At 35.7% G+C, this 24,816-nt stretch overlaps 3 protein-coding genes across 3 annotated transcripts in view; 2 read left to right on the top strand and 1 right to left on the bottom strand.

The window, feature by feature from the left end:
• Nucleotides 1-89: 89 nt before the first annotated feature.
• LOC106178595 (potassium channel, subfamily K, member 16-like) lies at nt 90-4,023 on the top strand. Its single transcript, XM_013561845.2, has 2 exons — nt 90-1,069; nt 1,343-4,023. The coding sequence occupies exons 1-2, from the start codon at nt 592-594 to the stop codon at nt 2,089-2,091; spliced, it is 1,227 nt and encodes a 408-aa protein (XP_013417299.2). The 5' UTR covers nt 90-591; the 3' UTR covers nt 2,092-4,023.
• Nucleotides 4,024-8,188: 4,165 nt separating this feature from the next.
• On the top strand, nt 8,189-17,038 carry LOC106178606 (ATP-binding cassette sub-family F member 1). The gene is made up of 18 exons (XM_024077355.2): nt 8,189-8,711; nt 9,340-9,398; nt 9,720-9,830; nt 10,159-10,259; nt 10,610-10,695; nt 11,035-11,174; nt 11,383-11,531; nt 11,907-11,990; nt 12,340-12,464; nt 12,826-12,938; nt 13,100-13,277; nt 13,768-13,842; nt 14,122-14,192; nt 14,448-14,480; nt 14,748-14,819; nt 15,371-15,532; nt 15,957-16,029; nt 16,332-17,038. Exons 1-18 carry the CDS (start codon nt 8,363-8,365, stop codon nt 16,502-16,504), a joined length of 2,154 nt encoding a protein of 717 aa, XP_023933123.2. The 5' UTR covers nt 8,189-8,362; the 3' UTR covers nt 16,505-17,038.
• The window catches only part of LOC106178607 (surfeit locus protein 1), a 25,813-nt gene continuing 18,035 nt past the window's right edge, over nt 17,039-24,816 (bottom strand). Inside the window, exons 7-10 of the mRNA XM_013561864.3 lie at nt 19,841-19,888; nt 19,080-19,218; nt 18,005-18,086; nt 17,039-17,737 (exon numbers count right to left, since the gene is read on the bottom strand). Coding sequence (XP_013417318.2) covers nt 17,578-17,737; nt 18,005-18,086; nt 19,080-19,218; nt 19,841-19,888 — 429 coding nt within the window. The 3' untranslated portion in view covers nt 17,039-17,577. The remainder of the gene's footprint in view (nt 17,738-18,004; nt 18,087-19,079; nt 19,219-19,840; nt 19,889-24,816) is intronic.

Here is a 24,816-nt window from a genome sequence, read left to right as displayed (position 1 = left end):
ATGGTGCTTATACATGACTGGCACCTGCAACTACATATAAATATCACAAGCGATTGGTTGGGAAAACCAATTTAATGAGTTGGCTTCCTCACAACTGGTTACATTAGCTTTCTTCATCTTTTTAAACCGTACAGGAAACATGGTGAGTTTACGGAAGGGGGCCGTTCTATTTCCTTCCAACGCTTTAGAGTCTCATCGACATTTTAGCAGCACGCAATAACAGTTAACTCTAAGGGAATACCGTGAAGGATTGGAGTTGATTTTAATAGCCAGTTGTTAAAAGGATTATTTAAGCATATGTATGTTCGGGTTCGAAGCACCGAAAGCTTCAAAGAAGGAAGAAGAATCACACTTGCGTAATCATTTTTCTCAAATAAGAGGCTGAAATAGATCTGGAGCATCGTATGCATTGCTGCTAATTTATTTGCCGTGCAAATGCTGCAGCGTTATGGCATATCAATTGTCTGCTTTATGTTTCTGTTCTACCAACGGGATAATAATATGATTCTGCGCTTGCATGAGTAAGCAAGACTGATCAACAACTGATATTGCAATTTACGATTTTACTACCGTACAGTAGTTAAGTTAGAGATGGAGAAGCCATGCAACACCCGTACAAATACACTTGTGAAAGTAGGCACCAGAAGGTCAAGATGGTGTTCAACTTGTCTGGCATGTCTACCAAGTCCTGGGAAAATCTTCAGTTCGGTTCCAGCCTATTTGTGTTATAACCTTATCGTAATCGCCCTTGCAGCGGTGGCCATCTCTCACATAGAAAACTCTGGAAGAGACTCCGTGATCCCAAACTACAATACCACAGAAATGAGACACAAACTTGTGGTACTATCGTGTGGTAACGAAACCACATGCATTGACATCATAACGATGTACCTGGCTAACCATACCAGGGGCGAATATATACACGATGCTATATTGGATTATGAAATGAAACTGACCAAGGCCTTTGAGGCAGGGTACCGACTTGGGGCGTCTGGGCAATGGGAGCCTCCGCCCACTTGGTCTTTCTGGAGTGGGATATACTTCGTGGCCACTGTCGTTTCCACTATAGGTAACTGTGTGTGTGTGTGTGTGTGTGTGTGTGTGTGTGTGTGTGTGTGAGAGAGAGAGAGAGAGAGAGAGAGAGAGAGAGAGAGAGAGATTTTGCGATTAAAAGTTCAAATCTGTACATCACTATAGAGAAATAAGGTGCTTTGCGAGAAACAATGTTCAATTAAACTGCTCTTTAATGCATGCTTTATTTCAAATGTTTTGTAATTAACAGAAGTAAGTAGCATTTATAACTTTCTTTTTATATTTCAAAATATGATAACTTTTTCCCTAGGTTACGGAAACATTGCCCCAAAGACAGTATGGGGCCGAGTGATGACTATGTTTACCGCTATCATCGGAATACCATTGACACTCGTTCTGCTGGCTAAGGTTGCAGATCGCGTCTGTGCTGCATTGCACAAACTGTACAAACTAACAAATAAAATACATTGTTGCATACCAAAATGCCGTCGGGAAAAACCACCGAAAAAACCAAGAAACCAGCCAAAAGATCGGGTGATACAAACAACATCACGGTATGGTCAAACGACAAGTATGCAACTAGTTGACGTCATCTCCGAAGAAGACCAAGTTTGGGAACCCAGAACCACGCGGTCTGATTGCAACGCTGGAAACGTCCAATCCATCTCGTGCGTAAGTGTCAGAACCCAAACCGAAAAAATTAAAAAACGTAAAACGTACATCCCCGTCTACTGGGCCGTGACAATCCTCTTCCTGCACCTGTTGCTGGGAACGATCCTTTTCTCTCTGTGTGAACCGTGGACGTACTTCGAAAGTTTCTACTTCAGTTTTATCACCATCACCACTATCGGACTAGGGGACATTGTTCCTTCAATAACTAACGAACTCCCTATACTGGTGGCCAGAGATTGTTACATCATTCTGGGCCTGGTAGTTATGTCTATGGCAGTAAACGTCATCGCCATGAAGATACATAAGGGTGAAGATTATGGCGACAGTGACGATGACGATGAGGAAGAAGAAGACTCAGGGCACAGCAAAGATGATGATCCGAGATAAGAAATAAAGAAATACAAGGGAAAGAGAGTACTATGCAAACAATAAAGAAAATAAAGACAGGGGCGAAAAAGAATGAGGACAACCAGAAGAACCGTCCGTCGTGAGACATAAAAGATACGCTAGAGAAATACATGTACGAAGGCTTAAGAATCAAGAGAATGAAGAATGGATTCGTGATAGGCCTAATGATTCGACATCAAACGTTGGCAAAATACTTAAATTGACGGCCCAGTGGGGAATTCTAAGAGTGAAATATGAGATTAAAACATCCTGACACCAGTCACTGTGATTGTTTTATATGCATTATTAATATAGAGACCCTACGGTCGATCAACTGTATCAAGTTTCAACTGAAGGGCAGCACAGAATTAAGTAAATTGATATAACACTTTTTATTGACTTCAGACGATGCAACATTGATGTGCATTGTAGTGCAAGTGACAGTGACATGATTTGCACATGACACAAAATACTTAACTCATCACATCACCATCATACGGGAGGGGGGGGGGGGTTAACTCTAAATCAGATCACTGTCAGATTGGTTTAACCAGAAACGCATTTGCAGTCTCCTGATCACTGTGCTATCTCAGCAACAGGCCAGTTGATAGTGATTTCTATCTATCCTAGCTACAAGGTTCAGCAAGCGACCTGTAAAAATGTGCTTAATATTTTTTAGGTGAGACATTAGTGCCTGTCACACAAAAGAGCTATAGCTCGAAAACTGGTCTTAGCTTTAAGTTGTGCCTTCTTTGACACAAGGTTAACCTGTGATACTCCAACAGAATGAAACACCTATTTTAATTAAATGGACAGCTGTGAATTGATCATGAACTGAAGTCGACTAAATTTTGGGTCTAGAAATTCAAACCAATGACGGGGCTCTAGTTGTTTTGAAAAACTAGTCCAGGGCAAAACTCAACTTTTAACTAAAATAGTGCTAAACCAAATCAAGCTGTCAGAACTGGTCTGTAAAATAACGCATCTTAAAATATTTTTATGATCAGCCCAAGGAAGCAATTTGCTGTTGTAACACCTGTCTTTTAAAAGCGATCAGAACAACGAGGTGTCAGGTGAGTTAAGAGATGAATTTAAGACAACAAATGGCGTTTCAGACAGTTTATTTCTCGACTAATAGCACTATACACCGCCTACATAATGTCAACCTGTTGTTATATTTTATTCAAAATGCCATACGTGTGGGAAATAGTCTTGAACGATTTCAGTTGAAATAAGACGCCTCCTGCGTCATCTCATAATTTAACTCAATCATTGCACTGTGTGTGAACGGCAAAGAAATACATAGTGTTGGGGGGAGGGGGTGATGCCATACTCCCTTTTTTAACATTTTTTTATAAAAATGTATTATTATATGAGGTGTTTTACATTAAAAATTCAAACCAGGATGCCTGACAGCTATTGGGTTTGACATTGGAGATAATAGCTTTTTTCTTGTAGATAGGGGCCTATAGTTTCGAGTTGTTGATATTTGCGCATGGTTTTTCTTTATTAATGGAGAAATTGGGTATAAATAGTTTTTTACTGTCACTGAACTCTGCCTCAGAAATAGGTTATGCCTTTGTATGCATTACATAGTGCGATATTGATGCGAATGTTGACTTTTTTATTTTCGGTGTCTGGTAAGTAAAACCGCGCCGGGGAACATCCACCACTTAGTTGACTCAATTGATCAGGTGTGCGTTAAAATTAACAATAAAAACAAATATAACCTGTTGAGGATCAATCATCGCACTACTGGGTCTTCAATACCGTTCATTATATAACAATGTGAGAAGAGAAATGTTGAGCAGAAAGGTGAAAATGGGTTGCAGTCTCTTTCCGTTCATCAAGAATTTGAATGTCTACTGGAGACTTCTCTCTGAGACTCCTCCCAGAGGGAGGGCGTAAACTCCCAAGCCGATAGTAGTTTGGGTCTCCTTTTCACACAGTTGACTCAATAGAGTATTATATATGAACGTAGTAAATGCACGCATGCATATGTTGGAGTTCTTCGTCCCGTCTCAAATGTGCCCTAGAATATAGCCTAGGTGCTGAGCATCTGAACTCCGCGATTTTAGTGTTCATTTATAGTGAGCTTTCGGATGCACACTAAATCGGGACATTTGAAGAGCTGAGCACATGGGTTTTATTTTATGGACACATTTTAAACGAAGAAAGGCAATAAATGTAGTTACTCCGTGTTCGTATCATTTTGAGTGTACTTCATGACTTGCGCATAAAAAAAGACAAGTCTTACGTATCTACTCAAAAGTTTTGAATTTTAATTGTTACAAAACTATTAACACTGGTTACTCTAAACACCCGAAATGGTGTAACATTTCTCCTTGCTGAACTTTCTACTACAGCCAGAGACCGAGATTGGCGGCGCTCGACTGCATCAAATGCACAAGGTCTTTCGAAAATGATAGGCACGAGAAAATGAGGCAGCAAGAGAGTGCAGGTGTGGCAGGAGTGGTAGTCCGTTCCTCATTACTTTGTACAGGTGACATTCGTCCTATATACTAACCCCAATACCCCGACTAACCCTAACCTGTACTAATCATATGGGACCCCATATGGGACTTCCATTCCTAGGACTTCCATTCCTGTACATGTCACACCTGCACAGAATAGTAGGACCTACCCATGCCTGTTAGTGTCACCATAGGCCTACATGTAGACTTCCAGTGCCCGATGTGCCAGAGACATTGCAAATCCAGAGTTGGGCTACTTATCCAAACAGCAGTAGCTCACAGAGTCTTCCTCCAATCTAGGAACAACTATTATTTATTATACTCTAAATAACATTTCGAATTCTTTTCCTTGTTCTCTTCAAATATATAAAGACAAAAATGTAAAATACTAATTTTTTTGGCTTGGCATTCTATACTTGGGTTTTTCCCAGCTCGTCCCGTTTGAGCAGAATTTTTTTGTTATTAAAAAATAACACAATTAAAAAAAAAATGAGAACAATATAGAGTAACGAAACGCTGTCTATTGCTAGGAAAGTCCATGAATTACACAAGGCATAAATTTAACATGTTTTCCGTTTTTACATATTAACATATGGAGTAAATTACGCCAAAAATGACCTTTTTCTCTGCATTGTTTTCGTTCTATGCCAAAATAAAAAATAAAATAAAATAAAAATAATAATAATTTTTACCAACGTCATAAATTGCAGTCATTACATTAGAAAAGCAAATCTGATTATCAATTATCAGCCATGATAATATTCTTTGTGTTAATAAATATCCAAATATATTAACACCACAATGTCTTTGAGGGGAGGGGTATATAGGAGCCATTGCCAAAAAGATGGCGCCAGATTCATCAGGTGATTTAGATTGAGAGCCTGTCGGCGTTTCTGAGATAAACCTAGAGCTGGCGAAAAAAAGCATGTATGCAGTACTTACAATTACTTTCATCGAAGAAGAAGAAGCTTACTAGGGCCAGAAATGTTCAAAAACAAACATATACGATTTGATGAGCAGGGAAACATAAATCTACTCAATCGTATTCGAATTGTGGCCAAGGAAAGGTCGTGCGACCTGAGACTAGTCTGTCCACTGGGAAATATCGGCGAAGGTATTCCAACATTCTGTTTGAACAATGCGGCAGTACACCATCCTGCTAGAAGATTACAGTGTCTATATCGACTCCCCGGTTCCTCCTTAACAATTTCATTAGAAACATTTTAGAGGGAAAACAAAATAGGCCGTTTTTTATGGACCACCCTATATTCTAATAGGTGTACTGATGGTTTGTTTTTTTTTTTTTTTTTTTAGACTGTCAGTAGTAATATACATGAACTGATCATCAATACCGTTTACGATTTTTAGGTTTGTCATAACTTCCAAGTGTACAAAACATAGAGGCCACGGAAGACCGTATCACGTACAAAACCTCGCAGCCACACCCTGTCTTCTCAAGGAGTAGGCACGGAAGATAGACAAATCGCATTTCAAATCTAACCTAGAGGTGCTCGTTTATGCCTTTAGATCTGCAGTAATGAAATATTGTTCAATGACATAAATATAGAACTCTTTACCAGGGTACAGTTGACTTTGTTTTTGTGCCAGAATCCTTGCAGGACCAAAATGTTCACGGCTAGTCGGTAGTCAGAGAAATGTCTATGAATAGCCTATCTGTGAACCTGGTAAAGGATAGCAATATTGTATCTCAAACAGGTTCAGGGGATGCTTTTGAAGAATATTTATCAAATAAAGTTAAATGTAAAAACATATTACTCCTGTCGACAAATATCTGATAAATGCTTAAGTGCAGGAGGACCACGATGTTCTGCAGCATTGACCCTACCTAGTTGAGACGACACGGACTCAGTGGATCGAGGTAATAAAAGTCAAAGCAATGGTTGTCCACCTTGCGTTTGTCACATCTAACACAATTTACGTCATTTACGGCTAAACCAACTTCTATTTCAGATTAAAAGAAAAACATTAATATAGTAATTTGTTTTTGTTTCAGCCAGTTTATTTGGACTTTGACACAGTCAGACTATTCTGGATAATTTGTTATGTAAATTCTGTGGGCGGGCATCCATTATAAGTTTAATTTATCTGGGTAAGCTGAAAGAAATTGAAAGATAAGCATCCGTCAAAAGAATGACGATACTTCCAAGGAGCGAAAACTCATTTTGATAAAAAAAGCACACTGAGGCCTATAACGTTAACATGTGCTAGGATTGTGTTTTGTCTTTTCATAATTCATCTTGTTATTTAGGCCTACTTATAAACAACCAACATACCAAACTACATTGTTTGTCTTCTAGTATGCATTTCAAATAGAAATGCATACAAAACTCCCCTTATTTGGTACAAAAAGGAAAGAGCAATCAAGAACAAGAAAATAAAAACTCTTTTCTGACTTACTTGTACCTACAATCCAACATGTTACGTTGGATCCTACCTTATTAAATTGACAATTGGCTGCCTTTTTTGCTCTATACGTCGCTCTCAAAACTATAGGCCTACAGTGATTTAGCACCAGAACTGAGTGTTGCATATATCTGCTTTCTGCCGTCTGTTCTTACCGCAGTGAAGTATTTAATGATATATATATATATATATATATATATATATATATATATATATATATATATATAGATGAGACAGAATATACCTTGGATAGTTACACGTTGATTCCTACCCATGTAGCCTCTCTTTCAATATAGCGTTTTCAAGAATCCCCGAAGTAGTCGAAGTCTCAACCGAGGCCATTGCATGGACACGCATTTAACTGACAGGTATTCCGGTGTACAAAAGCAATCAATAGAGTTCTAAACGCCATGACCTACTTTACTTTATAAGCGATAGAATAAGCTTAAGTTTACATGTGCTGGCCTAGTCGTGTGGTTACTTCGTTTCACTTTAAACTTATGCATACAACTCTATTCACGTAGAGAGGTTCGCTACCCGTCACCACTGACGCCATCCGGCACTTTTTCTTTCATACAGATTCCAACCAACGCCCCTCTATTTTGCGAGTCAAAAACAAGCCTTAACAGCAACGTTAAAAAAAAAAAAAAAAAAAAAAAAAAAACCGGCCTTGTCACTGTGTGTCCAGTTGTGATTAGTTTTGAAAGAAATTCGCTGATGTTCGTGAACCTTAAGTTTAATTACTGCCTTGCAAGAAAAAAAATACATGCATGTTATTTTAATACAGCTGTTGGATCTTGCTAAGCCTGCATTTCCTGCCTACATGAAAAAAAAAAAAAAAAAAAAAAAAAAAAAAAAAAAAAAAAAACAGAAATGCACACTTAATGGTAAGAGTGGCTTGATATTTAAATCTTGAAAACAGGTTTCAATATATATTTAATATAATTTTGCACACGAAGGTAAACCTCGATCTTAAATTTTTTAATTTCTCAATTTTTGGGAAATCACTACCAAGCAAATGTTTCATTTGTTATTATTATTATTATTATTATTATTATTATTATTATTATTATTATTATTATTATTATTATTATATTCATCATGTATGATAAAAGTTAACTTAAAAAATAAAAAGACAAATTTCGAAAACAAATAACGTAAGTTATTTTATTTGGGCACTCCACACGTCTCGTTTTGGCTGTTCCCACAACTGAGCATGTGCACAAACCAACGTGGTGAAATCTTCCGGTTATCATTACTGTGGAAGAAAGTCGGCATATTTTGGCAAATATATCGGTGGCTTTCTCATCAAAATCATAATTGGCAGATTCGCCACGTGAGGATATAATATTAATTGAACAGAAGGCGAAGAAATGCCGAAGAAAGGCAAGAAAGGCAAAACGAAGGATGACTGGCCGGAGGACGAAGCCGAACTGGCCGAGAAAATGAACACATTGTCCACCGGCGAAGACACGAAGAAGAAAAAGAAAAGTAAAAAACTCCAATCTCTCAAAGATGACATTGAAGACGATGATGACGATTTAAAACTTGTCGAAAGGACTGAAAAGGATGCTAAGAGTGCGGGTGATGCCAATGTCAATGACTCGAAGTCGAAAAAGAGTGGAAATAATGAAGAGGACGACGAAGATGAAAAGTCTGACGAGGAGAAGGAGTTTGATGAGATGTATAATAGTGACGTGGAGAAGGAGGAGGAGGCAAAAGGTAAGAGTAGTAGATATTTAGAATGGACAAGTAGGACATCTGTGGAAGCCTAGGACTAAGACTATACTGATTTGACCAAGGGTTCTTTCCGAGTTAAATGCATGTGCCATCTCACATTCCATATGCCAGCAAATATTTTCTGCCCTCTATGATCACTCTCAGATGTTACATTGATTGGTTAATCAACCTGACCTTACTCCGACAATGATCCCAAACCCAGTGAAGTATTTTGTAAAAATAAATTCAACAAAACCACCACTTCCACCCCATATAGCTCATTAAATATTGGATGTTTATGAAACACAATCTTGGGAAATAAGAGTTAAAATCCAAATAAAATAGAAGCAGACAATGGATTACCCTCAAAATTGGTACTCTGAACTTGTTTGTTTGTAAATGAAATGTATCAGAATTCCAGAATCAAGCCTTAATGCCTTTGTCAAACAAAAATGTGTCGCGAGTTTCATGCGAGGACTTGGCAAAACCAGATTGTTTGTACCAGTCCAGTGGCATGCCTCTTAATTTTGCAATGGTACAGCCAGTTCTATCTCAACTCGGAGTCTACTTTAGTGAGCCTTTGATGGGTCAACATTAAATGTTAATTTTGTGCTATTTGTTCCCATTTCAGATGACACAGCTGCCACTGCTAAACTGAGCAAAAAAGAACTGAAAAAATTGAAGAAACAGGTAAATAATGAGTCAGTGTCAATCATGTTGTCATGCCCAACACAAATGATATGACACCAGATAGATTCATGATGTGCTAATAGTATTTTCATTAATATACAGTTTTTTTAATAACCTTCATGAACTTTCAGACATTTTATGCAAATGTTAACAGTCATGTCCAGCAGTTATGAAAACACCTAGCTTGCAAAATGAGCAGGACAAAAATTTAACAGTGAAGACACAGGGAAGCTTTAGAAAAAGAGTCAAGCAAACCAACAGCTTGCCACAAAGATATATCTGTGTGTGTAATTACTGTAATGTTTTTTTTTTTGTCTGCAGGAAGAATATAAAAAACAGCTAGAAAACATGGGAGACAATGAGCAGTTCTCGCTGTCCCAGGCAGAGTCATCTGCCAAGGGAGCCATCCTGGAAGGGCAAACTGATATTAAGGTAGGCATTAAGATGTGTTGTTTTCTTATCCTTGACATTGAGGTTTGGTGGCTCTTATGGACTCCGTTATATTCTGACCAGTAACAATATGATTTTAGGATATTTCATAAATCTGGCCCAAGGCCCAAGGTTGATTCCCTAGGGATTTTTCTGATTTCAAACTTGTATAGCATAGTGATGGGATGGAATAGACAAAATTGTTGTTACCTGTCCATTTGATTACACACCAGAGACTGTGAATTCCCCCATTTGTTTGGGCATTTAGGATTGATCAGTTGAGTTTTCATCAGTTTCTGTTCTTGCAATTATTAATGGTAATCTTTTCCAGGTTGAAAACTTTTCTATCTCTGCTAGGGGTCAGGAACTTTTTGTGAATGCCACATTGAATATTGTTGCCAACAGAAGATATGGTCTTGTAGGACCTAATGGGTATGTCATGCACAAGGCTAAGCATATGCACTTGCATGCGCACACATACACGTCTAAACACACACTGTTGCAGACACTTGATTAATGATGATGTACTTAAATGGCACATCCATTGCTTTCTGTGGTATCAGGATGAAATATTGCTAATTAAAAGTGAATGGCAAAGTATTACTTTAAAAAATTGTCATTGAAACAGTTTACTTCCCAAAATTTGAAAATTATCAATGAATCCTCAAAAACCTATTTCTCTAACTCCAAAATGATAGTAAGACAACTACAATTTATCTGTTATTAATGATTGGACGCCGTGTGACTTGTGTGTGTAATTACTGTGTATTTTCACTCTCCAGACACGGTAAAACCACATTGCTCAAACACATAGCCAGCAGAGCACTGAAGATCCCACCCAAGATTGATGTCCTGCTTTGTGAACAGGGTGAGTTGAGTGCAACACAGGTTGAATGCTATCACTGAACAAATTTTTGTGTCATTGGGAAAATAGATGCTTTCAGTAATCATAGATGTTTAAAAAATTAGGGAAGTCAGGTGAATCATTGTTGAAAGCTTTGAATGTTAGCCTATCTTTGCAAGCTCACTTGCCACAAGGACTTCTTTGCCATAAGTAAAATTTTTGAGATTTCTGTTTTTGCTTGTTTATCAGCATTTTAAGTTTTGAATTTTGTTTATCCTGTGTTTTTTTAAAACCTTGATCTGTTCTATATAAACTTTGACATTTTGTCTGACCTTAACATGCTATCTAACTTTGTCCTTGTAGAGGTGGTTGCTGATGACACTCCAGCTATCACTGCAGTGCTGAATGCAGACAAGAAACGTCTGGCTTTGCTAGCAGAAGAGAAACATTTGATGAATGCTTTGTCAGAGGGCTCCCAGGAAATTAGGGACAAATTGAAAGAGGTGGGACAAATAGTTATGTTTTATATGCCATGGTTAATTTTTTAATTTGTCCAAAATTTTCAAGTGTTTTTCATGTCAGAAGATATGCAAGCTGTTGGAGCAAAAAATAATAAATCCACATATGCAGATATGCATGGTGACGGCAAATTAGCCAGCAGTTAATAAATTTAAAAGTATATCAAATGCATATATTATGTGTATACTACAGGTATCTGAAGAATTACAAGCCATAGGAGCAGATTCAGCTGAGCCTAGAGCAAGGAGAATCCTGGCAGGTCTAGGGTTCACCAAGGAGATGCAGGAAAGACCAACAAAACACTTTTCTGGAGGTTGGAGGATGAGAGTCTCCTTAGCTAGGTATGACTAAAGAGACATGATCAGGTGACCAAGGTGTGTGTGCGTGTGTGTTTGTGTGTGGGGGGGGGGATGAGTGTGCAGGGTACATTATATGAGCACAGCCTTGCAGGCTGGCAAAGATTCTGTTCTAGTGATATCTGTGAATGTGTGTCTTTTAATGTTTTGATAATTTTGACAGTGAGTTTTTTATTGCATGTGTGTAAGAAGTGTTCTGGCCTACCATTTCATTATCCTGCTTAGAATAATTTACAAGGAATTTTGCACTGGGATGCTGTTATTGAATCTTTTTTAATCTAATAAAATTTAATCTAATGAAATTTTGTGTTGTGCTAAATGATGTAAAAAATAATATGACTGTAAACATTTTCCTTATAGGGCTTTGTTTTTGGAGCCAACATTGCTACTTCTTGATGAGCCCACAAATCATTTGGATTTGAATGCAGTCATCTGGTTGGACAAGTAAGTGGACATATATCTTTGCCATGGTTTACTGAGTCATGGTTCATGAAGTGTTTCATAACATTGTAGCTTATTCATTTAAATGCAAAAAAACTGTAATATTTACTAATTTGGAAAGACCAATCATGTATGCCAGTTTCAAAAACTTCAAGTTGTAACTGCTGACATCATATCTGTAAACAATGCTTAATGGATGCTGGCATAGCCTACAAAAGCTGTTACAGTAATGTTGTGGAAAAAGAATATGGTTGAATATAACACTTACATTTATGTTGAATCATTACAAAAGATGGTGTATCTCTGTAGAAATACAATTTGTTTATTGTTTATTGTTTTGCTTGTCTTACAGTTATCTTCAGAACTGGAAGAAGACACTTTTGGTGGTATCTCATGACCAGAGTTTCTTAGATAACGTTTGCACTGACATCATCCACTTGGACCAGCAAAAGTTGTTCTATTACAGAGGAAATTATGGTTAGTACTGCGTCACCTTTAGTACAGTCATGTGGGAAACAACCAGTATTGTTTATTTATATACTTCGGTATTTCAAGAATCTTGAAATTGCATGGGTCCGCGGAATGAGGATTTAAACCATGCACATTCCAAGATAGTATTTTTAAAACTGAATCATCACTAATGAACATTTGCCCTGGGCTTATCTAGCTAGATCTTTTCTACAGTATGCACTATATGAGAATGTACAGAGGAAAGAGGGTCTCTCTCGGTTTAATATCAGCAATGGTGTTCTGGTTATACTATTGAGAAATGGTGGGAGGTAAGCATCCATCTCTTTCCTTTGAGCTATTAGTTCAATTAGGCTCTTTCTTCACACAGCAACTTTCAAGAAAATGTTGGTCCAGAAGAGAAAAGAGCAGCTGAAAGATTATGAAAAACAGGAGAAGAGGTTGCGGGAAATGAAAAGCTCAGGAAAATCAACAAAGCAAGCTGTAAGTTGAAGAGAGGTTTTTGAATTTTTTAGAGAGGAACTCCATGCTTCATGCTAAACTTGTGATAATATTTTTAGGAAAAGAAATTATAGACCTAATGATTATTCTTTAAATATTGTCATTGAATATATTAATTGATTATACCTCTTGTTTCTCTGTAGGAAAAGACTCAGAAAGAAGCTCTGACCAGGAAACAAGCCAAGAACAAGGCCAAGATGACGACTAGTATGCAAGAGGAGGATAAGAAGACAGAGCTTCTCAAGAGACCTAAAGACTACACTGTGAAGTTTACCTTCCCCAACCCTCCCCCTCTTAATCCTCCCATACTTGGCTTGCATGGTGAGGAAATATGGATGTTCATCTCTTTTAAATGTTGTTACTTTTCAAAAAAGGCCTGAGAGAAGATGTATATTGAGTCTTTGATAAAATGTTAAATGACTTGAATACAGCTATTAATAATGAAAAAAGCTGTCAACCGTATTCCTTTGGTAGGCAAAAGGGCCAAAATTTGTTGACTGAAAGTCACTTACTTAAAATGATTGGATGTAAAAACATGGTGATGAAAACATTTTTAATAGTCTGTATATAGTATCATATCATGCACCATTTTTGTGAGGTGCTTGATGGCAGAGTGCTGCCACCTGGTAATTAAAGAAGGTCATGAACTTCACATCTTTGGTCAAATTTTATGTTTTATTCTTGCTGTGGTCACTAAGCACATAGAGGCTGGAAGCAGGAGGATAAATACTTGGAAACAATATTGATTTTGCCAATCATCAGCTTACCTCATCATTCATGTAATACTTTTTTTTTTTGCTTCCCATTTCAGATGTAACATTTGGGTATGACCCAGAGAAGCCAATCTTTAAGGACCTAAACTTTGGAATTGACTTGAGTTCTAGAAGTAAGTTTGAATGTATTGCCTGAATGTTGCTTTCATTTTCTATCCAACATGTGTGTCTTTAAACCTTTTTGTATACATTTTCTGTATTACTAATTTACTGTATTACTGCATGGTATTGTGTATCAACATAAACATCATTACACTGATAATTATGGTTAAAATGATTTGTTTCACTTTAATTTGAAGCATGAATTTGGTTTAGAGGTAAAACTAAACTGTAGGTATTTCCACAGTTTCTCTGTCATGTTATTTTATTCACAAATGCTATTTGTTTTGCAGTCGCTATTGTTGGTCCAAATGGGGTGGGCAAAAGTACATTTCTGAAACTTCTTGTAGGAACTTTAACACCAGTGAGTAACTTGTAGAAATTTTTGTACTTTATTAAGAAAAATTAATTGTCAATAGTTCAACACTACAGTAGGCTATAACTGCATACATAACATTATACTATTATAATATTAAATTGGACTATTATTATAATGTTTTAACTATTTTTCTCTCTTTTGAAGCATCTATAACATCTTTTTAATTGATGAAATGAAATGTGTGAAAAAAGATGGGAATCACTGATTGCCTATTTATTTTTTTGCTTATATCTACTTTAGCAACAAGGTGAAATGAGAAAAAACCACAGGCTGGTAAGTGATACAAACAAATTGGCAACATGAAGAGGTTTCACATTCATCATCAGGATATACTTGTCTTGTTAATAATGAATCTCTAGTATTTCTTTCTTATTTTTGCCTTTCATGCAAGTTCAGAGTTATCGAATATTCATTATAGGGTATGTTTTTATGGCTTATAACTAAATGGAAGTGCTGTATATCGTTTGCCAAGGTTAGCCATAACCCATCATCTGACTGAATGTTCTGTTTGTATCAAGCAGTTCTTTTTGTGTATTTCAGAGGATAGGTAAATATGACCAGCACTCTGGTGAACAGTTGAATCTAGAGGAAACTCCAGTGGAGTACTTGAGGGTAAGCAGCAACTTTTTACTTCTCAAGTATCTTTTCTTTATAACCCAAATTGAAAAATCTGATGTATTTTTTGCTTTAAATAATTGGAATAATGCAGCGAGAGGGAGTCACCTGTAAAGTTATCTGACTGGTACTGCGCGAAAGCGTTTGTTAAGTATGAACATGACAATTATTGAAGGCAGGGCTAGATCATTTAGTTCTGTAATGGTTTCTACTATTCACCAAATCCATTTGTCAAAATGAAAAGAAATCAATTTACTTTGGTTGAAACTAATCGCGTTTAGTATGAGACAAAATATCCATATGTTAGCCTGGACTTAACAAATATTTAGTCGAACCTTTCATTCCAACTTGCAGGGTAAAAAATCTGCGTAATTTGTTGTGCATTGGTAAAAATCAGCACTTTTTGGCAAACTCATTTATGCAAAGAATAGGAATATTAATAAGTATGAATAACTCAACATGACAACCACTTTTTGTAGTATCATCTGTCATATATTAATTCATATCATATTATATTATACAGGTATCTATTTTGATGTATTTTCCAGAGATTATTTAACTTAGATTATCAGGAGGCCAGGAAGACCCTGGGGAGGTTTGGTCTTGCTAGTCATGCCCACGTTATCAAGATTAAGGATCTGTCAGGTGGACAGAAATCCAGGGTCGCCTTTGCCGAGCTCGTCTGTAGAGCTCCAGATGTTGTCATACTGGTAAAAAGTCTCCTTTTTTTTATAGAATTGGGGATGGAAAACCATATTTGCCAAACTGTCATTCTTTTAGATAATGTCACTTTTCTTTGGTGGTTGCGGGGTGGGTGGGGGGGGGGGGGGGGGGGGACTGACATCCAGTGTAACCATTGATAACTGGTGTTTGCTTATCTTGCCTATGTTGCTGCAGATTATGATTACATCAAATAAGGTGTCAAGTTTTATTATGTGTGTTAAATTTAGATGTAATGTATAAAATTAGTAGTAAAGAAGTGGTCCATTGCTTTCAAGATAACTTGTCAAAGGCACATTAAATCAGTTACGGTTTTAATCTCTAGAAAGAAAGAACAATTGACATTATGATATTAATTTGTTTAGAGATGTAGAAGTCTTTGTGTAATTCCTTCCTTTTTTTTGCATGCTTCAGGATGAACCTACTAACAACTTAGATCTGGAGTCCATTGATGCTTTGGCAGATGCTATGAATGTGTATGAAGGAGGTAAGAAGTTTTTAAGAGTCATTTACTGATGAAAAATAATGATATATTAATCAAATGACAGCACACATATTTAATTAGTTTTAAGATTTTTTATGTCAAATTAAAATATAAAAGAATATGCTTTTATTGTACTGGATATATGAAAATAAAATCTCTTTGTAGCAATGAAAAGCCACAGTCAACTGTTGTGTGTTGCAAAATGTTATTCCTGTTTTATTACTCGCAAAGACCTACAAATAACTGTCACAAAACTGAATTTTGTAGTTGGGGCATGATGATGACTACTGATAAATTCCTTGCAGGTATGGTGATTGTGAGTCACGACGAGCGTCTGATCAGAGAAACGGAATGTCAGCTGTGGGTGGTCGAGGATGGAAATATTTCTGAGATCGAAGGAGACTTTGACGACTACAGAAAGGAAATCCTAGAAGCTCTAGGCGAGGAAGTGATGAATGCAAAACCCAGGGATGTTTAGCACATGTGGATAAGGAGTTTTTATTTCTTTATTTATTTATAAAATTTATTTATTTTTTTGATTGGGGGGGGGGGGGAATCACTTGGCTGTTGTCAATGTGCAGTGACAATAGGGGGTTGAAGGGCATCAACAATGAAAAACTAAAACTTGGCAGCATTTGGAGATGAAGATATATTTAAGATCTTTGAAACCGTGTACGAGGTTATTATTCATGGAATGGAATGCCAGTATCCAAATTAATCATGAGATGTTACCTACAGGAACACTTTCATAGTAGGAAGAAGAGCAATGAAATTCATTTAAATTTTGTGATAAATTTGTAAATTGCATGCAGAAGTTATGAGTTATACTTTTTTTTTCTAATTTTGCTTTTATCCAGGAATAATTTTTTTTTGTTTTTTATTATCTAAATGATGAGAATATTTGAATGTTGTTTTCTCAGAGAAATGTTACAAGAAAGAGCAATTATGAGATATTAGGATTGTAACCACAATATAAGACTGGCATTGAAGAAAAATAAAAACTAAAACCATATTCACATTGTTGTTGATTTTATTCTCAAGCAAAATTTACCTGAAATACATGATGCTGCAACAAAATTATCACTCCTTGGAAGTTACACGTTTATTTTCTGCAATGTCAATATCAGGGGCATAAAAGCTGTTGGGAGTAAAATATTTCCATGTTTGAATTTGGCTTTCCTTAAATGTAACAAATACAACTGATCAAGTGTCTTGAAAATTGACAACATATTCAGAACTTGGGGTAAATCCAAAATGAAGAAAAAAAAAATCGGTGCAAACATTCACCTACTTGGAAGTGTTTAACCTTTTATTAAATCATGAAGGTCGTTTATTCATATCTCCAAATGAATTCCATGAAAGTTGTGTGTAACCACAAGTTGGCATCTACTGTCCAGTTCCACTTAATACCATGAATCCTTCATAGGACCATACCATCCCCACCATAATGACTGAAACTTGGTATGTTGTTAAAATACCTGCTGCGAGTGAGAACATTCCAACCTGTAATTGTTTGCCAATGAAGTAATGTGTCACGATGCCACTCCATCCTTATTGTGGTTTCTTTGCCATTCCTTGTTTTTCTCCTAACCTACTAGACAGCGTGGCTGCCCGCTGTGATCTCTTGATGTATGCGCCAAGTGCTGTTGACGAAGGTTCTACTCGAAACTGTTTGTACCATGAGTAAGATGTCAGTATAGCCAAGGAAAGCCTGATGTGGAAAATAAGCTAATTAAGGCAAATGATATGGGGATATATATTAAAAGGTGGGAAAACATGAAAAGCACTTATATATATCCTAAATTTAGGATTTTCCTGCCAAATTATATTTTCCACAAAAGAAAAAAAGTAATTTAAAAACCTCAGTAAAAACTTTTGGTATAAATAAATACTTAAATATAATATAAGCACAACTTACCAAATTTTAACTTAAAAGCAACCATGTATAATTTTTTTAATTAAGAGAATGTCACCTTACCAAATTAATATATACGAGAAGTGGTCATTGCGAACTTTCACCCTGGTCTGGCCACCAACAGGACCTTCTTCCACTGTAGAGTCTACAAATGACACAATATAAATATACTTAATATTAAGAGCTCAATCTCAATCTTTTCAATAGGCATTTACTGCAAAGAATTGTATCATAGAGTGGCCTGCTATTTAATTTTGTTGCAACCACTCAATAGGAATGCTCTTATTTTAAATACTATGACTTCAAAAAATACAATATCTTTAAAATTCAAAATTTTCCCCCACTGAAAAGATACAAGTATTTACTGTATGTCAATCGTAATATCCAAATATATTTCAAGCAGAATGATGACAAAAAAGTCTAACATAGACAACTCCAGTCTATCATTCACCATTTAACAATAAATACTATAATTTTTACCAGCACCATGTACCTGGCATTATGTGATTACAATATTTATCTCATATTTTAAAACAATAAGATAACTAGACTGAGGAGGTTTTGGGACATTGGGCTGATATCTTTACTTCAAGCCAAAGACCAAGAAATGGCAAGACCCCACTCCTGTTCTCCTGGGGCTGGTCTGTCTGTCACTCACTCGCTCACTCACTCACTCACTCACTCACACACACACACACACTCACACACACACACACACACACACACACACGTTCTTAACTTTAAAAACCCAATCATTGTCAAAGTGGTCTACTTTTATTCAGGGTAAATCTTTAAAGCCCACTAAAATACATAAATCATTAGTCTTAAATAGTAGCCACCTGTTTTGTTTTACATTATACCAATAATACAATTGAATGGACTATAACGGATTTATCTTGGGTCAGTGCTAGGCCTTTATTTCTCTTGGAGCCAGCCATGTCTGTAAAACAAATCTGGGGAAACTTTCACCAAATCAAAGACCTGGGCCCGGTAACTCGAAAGCATCGCACGTCCGAGCGCAAACGTCTTGATTCCATAACTTGCCCATACTTGCCCCATATAATACACGTGCTGCTTTTGAGTTACGGGGCCCTGGTCAACCTTAACCTAGCTATGGCCTTGGTGGAATCAATCTTACCTGCATCAGCACTGAGGCAGACCGGGGCAGTGTTAAGATAATGGGCTATCTCATCTACATCCAGAACCAGAAAGCGGACCGCTTCATAGTCACTTTTCACTGTTTTTGTATACATGTTTGATGACGCATACCTGGATTTCTGAAGAAAAAAATGCTGATTTATTAACCAATGAAATGAAATTATAATATATTATCATCCTTGCTTTTTAGAGCCCATGGAATCTCAGTTACCTGGAGAATAGGTGCCAGTGTGTGTGTGTGTGTGTGTGTGTGTGTGTGTGTAAGGGGAACAGTCTTGGAAGGCTGGGACCATATTTTCCTAAAGGATCTACACTTCTACCACTTGTCTTGACATGTTTTACTTACTATGATCTGTTATTTTCCTCATTAAAGTGTCATCCAGAAAACAAAATGTGTTGGCATTATAGGAAAAGCATCTTGCAAATTGGATTTTTTTTAGAAGAATGTTTTCTTGTACTTCCTTATTTGTGCCATCACACTCTATTGTGTTGTAGTCTCAACTAACACATTTCCCTTCACTACAGTAGGTAGAAAACTACTACCCATTTCAAATAAACCACACCTAACATTTTTTCATAGTTTTATACTTTCATAGGTTTTTTAAAGTCTCATTTGGAGAAAACTTTTCAGTACTGTCAAATCTTATTTTGAATTATTTCCAGTTTATTTTTGACTGACTTTACCAGGTAAAAATTCAAGGTGAACACATAAAACATTCAGTTCTATTGACATGAACTTACTTTCTCTGCATGTTTCACCAATCCAACCAATTCCACTTCACCTTCAACCTGTAATACCACGAAATAAATAATTTTGTTATGGTAAATATTGTAGTTCACTGGTAATATGTTGGGACAGAAGGAATACGGTTTGAATTTTAAGTATTTTAAGGTTTACAACTGTCAATCCAGGCATGTGACTATCCCATTTCCATTTAGCACTATGACATTCTCCCTTTCTGTTCAAATGGTTCTCATTTTCGGTCAACTTCACACATATCTTTGACATTACGGATCAAGCTTGAATTACATATTATATTGAGTATATGTTGACTTCTCTCCATACCATTGATCTCTACAAGATAAGCTTGCTCTCGGCTATAAATGTTAGCCCTCTTTTCTCTTAACAAACATAAAATGCCATGCCTGGCAAAGGATGTGGCAGTATTTCAAGAAGTGTCAACCTATCTTCAATGTAAACATGGCCTTTATAGACTTTAATTTTCAAGTGAAAAACCTTTAAAAAAAAGTCATTCCGCCTGGTACAACTTGTCTTCAAGCAGTGCCACTTGTGACAAATTCCAAACAGTTAGAATGATAGATTACAGTGGATCAGAAAAGGATCCCATTTCATCAGATACTTTATATCAGTTTCATACATTAGCCTTATATTAGAAAAAGCTAATATCAGGCAATTTTTTCAGGGTCAATGAAGTGAGATGTGATTGCCTGTGAGCCAACTTCATATAATATGATCACTATGGCAGGGAGAGGCTGAGTTACCGCTTACTCTACCCAAATTTATTTTTCATGTACAAAAAGACAAAACCATTGCTGCCAGTTACCCCTAGGACCTGAAATTTTAATGATTTGACTATCATCAAAACCTACTATGTTGCCTTTAAGCTAGTTAATATTTTGTTCAAGCTAAAAATATTCATAAAGGCATTGAAAAATGTTAAAAAACAAAAACAAAACAAAAAACTATCAGTGTTTATTATTTTCTTTAAATAAAGTCTTCATTTTCATTTTCAGGATAGATGTGGCAAAATTCCAACAAGTTAGCCAGAGTGTTCTCCCACCTATCTCACGCTGACTGAGCAGATTTTGAACCTTATCTTCCGCCACCGGTGCAACACGAGAAAAGCTTAATTTCCATTTATTTTGCACATGACACATTCAGTTAATGTGATATGTCTATTGCTATAGCTCAGGAGTCTGTGAAGCAAAACATATGTGACTTTTCTAAAATAAAATAATGCATTTCAAGCCCCAGATATCCCACAGAAAACAGAACAATTTATGATGTCTAAACATAGAAGTTTCAAGAACAAAGATGAATATCTTTACTTTGAAGCTTTTGCCTCATGTTTTCATAACAGATACAGCAAATGAGCAAATTTCATTTCAGAGCTGTCGTTTTGTTTTTAGAGATAACTCTTCAAGAAGTTGTGTTCAGAAGTTCACCAATTCTTTTTTTCTGAGTTCATCCATTTTCTAAAATTACAAAAATGCATTTCAAGCCCCAGATATCCCACAGAAAACGGAACAATTTCTGATGTCTAAACATAGAAGATTCTAGAAAAAAAGATCATATTAAATAATTTCACTTTGAAGCTTTTGCCTCATGTTTTTCTAACAGATGAAGCAAACAAGCAAATTTCATTTCAGAACTGTTGTTTTGCTTTTATAGACAACTCTTCAAAACATGGGTGTTCAAAAGTTAGTCAATTCTTTTTTCATTTCATCCCTTACAAAGTTTTACAGTATAAAATGGAAGATTCAGGCAGGTATTTATTATAGTGAGCAATATTAATGTGTTCAGAGACCAATAAATCAAAAATAAAAATGATCTGTCTTTATGCAATACAAAAACAATCTAATTAAGACTAAAAACAACATGTAAATTACAACAGGGCTGTATATATTTCAAGTATATCATTTTCCTCATATTTTATATATCTATCTAAAAAGACAACAGTGGTATACACATCCTTCCTAGCAGACAGAGTATACGTCCTTTACAAGTATACGTGAAACCCCTTCTCTTCTCCCTCTCTCAACTTTTGCTGCACTAATGACTTTAGAAAAAATTCAACCCTTGTTTACTACAAACCATGTCTTTAAATCTGTAAATGATATGAAGTAAATATATTTTAAAGAATACACCTAAGTTCAATATACAATCTGAGTTAAACAGATTTGGTATTGTCGGTTACACAGCACGATTTGCATCTGCGCATTTATCTTTCTAAAGAAACAATCCTCCTCCATCTTTCTGTAAATGTGTAATCCTCGTGTCAGTTCAGACGGCACATGCCATAGTGGTATGCTTTTGTAAGCTTAAACAACATAAACTAGTCATTGATAGATCCATTTCCACGTTGAAATGTGAGCATTTAATGCAACTTTATGTCATACTTGAACATGGAGAGGGCTCATTAGGCTCACTTATACCACAGCAGCAGGGAGTGGTTTGAAGACGGATCTCTTAAATTTCTCTGAAAATAACAGAACTCTACTATTGTGTCAGTAATCTCTGAAAATCACCTGCTGAAGAAAGATTTACCACACACAAATCTTATCAATAGAATTTAACAACCAAATATTATGCCATTTCTTTTTTTTCACATTTGAGGCATTCAGTATTTATCATAAATAATCTAAAACTTAGAAAAATGCTTTCAAAACCAAGACCATGTTAATGAAATCCTCAATATATATATATCCATTGGCAATTTTTTTATACAAAATACTTTTTAGTCACACCATACCTTTCTTCCATCGTTGTGCATCTACCTCCTCTTTGGTTTAATAAAAAGTTCATTTATCTATCAATTCATATCATAAAGAAAATTAATCCTTTGATGTTTATGTACCTATTACAGATATATTTTTCCAAATTAGATATTTAAAATAATTAAAACTTATAATTTTTATTGAAAAGGCGTAATTGGCATTTAACATTTTCACAATATATATCCAGTAAAAAAATAAAAGGTACTCCTTTGATGAAATGTACATGGGAATACACTAAATTAAAGCTGTTTTTTTCTAAAGATACTTGTCCATTCCCCTAAAGCCTCATGTCAAAGAGTGCGTTAATATGAATACATATAGAATAATAATTTTTATTATTGTTAAAATTTGTTGAGAAAAAATGAATTAAATTTAGATCATGATAAGAGAAATTATCTAAATTTTTTTTTTCAAGTAAATGAGCACAACAGTTCAAAGGAATACCAACAAAAAAGAGAACCATGGCAATATATTAAAACCCTCTTTTTTCATGCTTAGACTAAATTGCAGTGTTGTGCATTTATCTATATCTTAATGATAAAAATATGATTGGTGATCGATTTCAAGTTACTCAGCAACTTAGTTATATTATTATGTTTCAGTTTTACAATGCTTAACAAAACATCTTACCAGGAAGGAAGAGTTCTTCCAGAAAATTGCTCATAAATTATTTTAAGGGATTGCCCAGTATTTTTCTCATTCATACTTTTGCTCTTAAAAGTTTTAAACCATTCCCCCTTTCCCAAAGTTCTTCAAGAGAGTAAGATGCATATTCTCTCTCTTTAATAAAAAGGTTTGACACAAGCAACAGATGAAAAACACTCTAGAGTGTAAAAAAAACGGAAAAATGATATAAGTACAACTTAACTGTTATTTGTTTACAACTGCATTATTAGTCATCTTTTTTCATTAAAGTGTTATATATAATGTGAATGTTATATATAATGCTTTAAAAGTCACACCTCATCTTTCATTTTTGAGCCAAGAAACGCAAATAAACCCACATACATATAAATTTACCATCCAACATCCTAAATTTTGAAAACTGAAGAAACCAAATAGCATCTATCTACATTTTCAGTCAAACTTTGATTCAAGTTTTTTTTCAACCTTTACAAAATAGCTTTTAAAAGAAGTACATAAAACCCGAGTCCTTTTCTTTTGCAGCTTGAACCAGTATAGGCCAGTGTTAACAAGCTCACTTAGGTGTCCATTTTCCTCTCAACCCTCCATCTGAGGGGTTAATTATAGTGTCTCCTTACCACTCCAGTGACAGTCAAGTGACTGTGACCATGTTGGAGCATGCTGCTCTGACCTCCCAGGACTAAAACGTGTCCTCGTCAGGACAAGTGTTGTTTACGTATGAGTACATCTCGCCTCACGCATGCTTTTACAAACTTTTTTTCAATTTGGCTTAAGAAAATACAATTGCTTTTGCCAATTAATTAGTGACTTAGATAGGAAATAACATAATTTACTGAGATCTCTGGCTGATTATGTTTTATTTTTTCAAGTTCACTTTAATTATTCAGATTTTTTTCAGCTAAAACGGGAAATTTTCACTTGGTGAAAAATACATGTTAAATAAAGAATTATATTGTATTTTGAAACAAAATGAAAGAAGTGCCAAATTAACTTCAAGGGCATTTCTCCTAATTTCCAAGTAATTTAATCTGACAAGAAAATTATAAACAATCTATTATCCCTTCCGTTGACAATACTGCAAGTTACACAAGGAAACACTATCTTTGTGTTATCATCTGCAACAAATGTTGACATAAAAGACAATTTTTGCACCACAGGATCTGTACAACAATTGATGCTACAGTACAACACACACAGTGCCATCTTATCAAGATCTATACAATTTCAGCTCTAAAATTACAAAACAGTGGCAATCAATGTTTTGCTTTAAACTCTTCTCTACTTCATCTTTCTCTCTTCCATACAGAATACAAGCAGTATTACTACTCTGTGGTTTGTTCTGTGGTTTTAACTACTGTGAGAAAAGTTGCATTTTTATTCCAGTAAGGAAGGTTCAGGCAGTTAAATCCCGATACGTCCCTACACCATTACTCCCCCACAATGTTACTCCCCAAGGAAAACCAAAGTGACATATGAAATACTGTATAACTCTTAATTTCAATAATTTTTTTAATATCCTCAAAAACTTAAGAGAAGGAGTAAAGTTGCTGACG

Source organism: Lingula anatina, chromosome 3, assembly GCF_051362555.1.
Source record: "Lingula anatina isolate TDL-2025a chromosome 3, LinAna3.0, whole genome shotgun sequence".
NCBI classification, from domain to species: domain Eukaryota; kingdom Metazoa; phylum Brachiopoda; class Lingulata; order Lingulida; family Lingulidae; genus Lingula; species Lingula anatina.
Note: the sequence above shows the minus strand (reverse complement) of the source record. Positions and strands in the feature narration are given on the sequence as shown.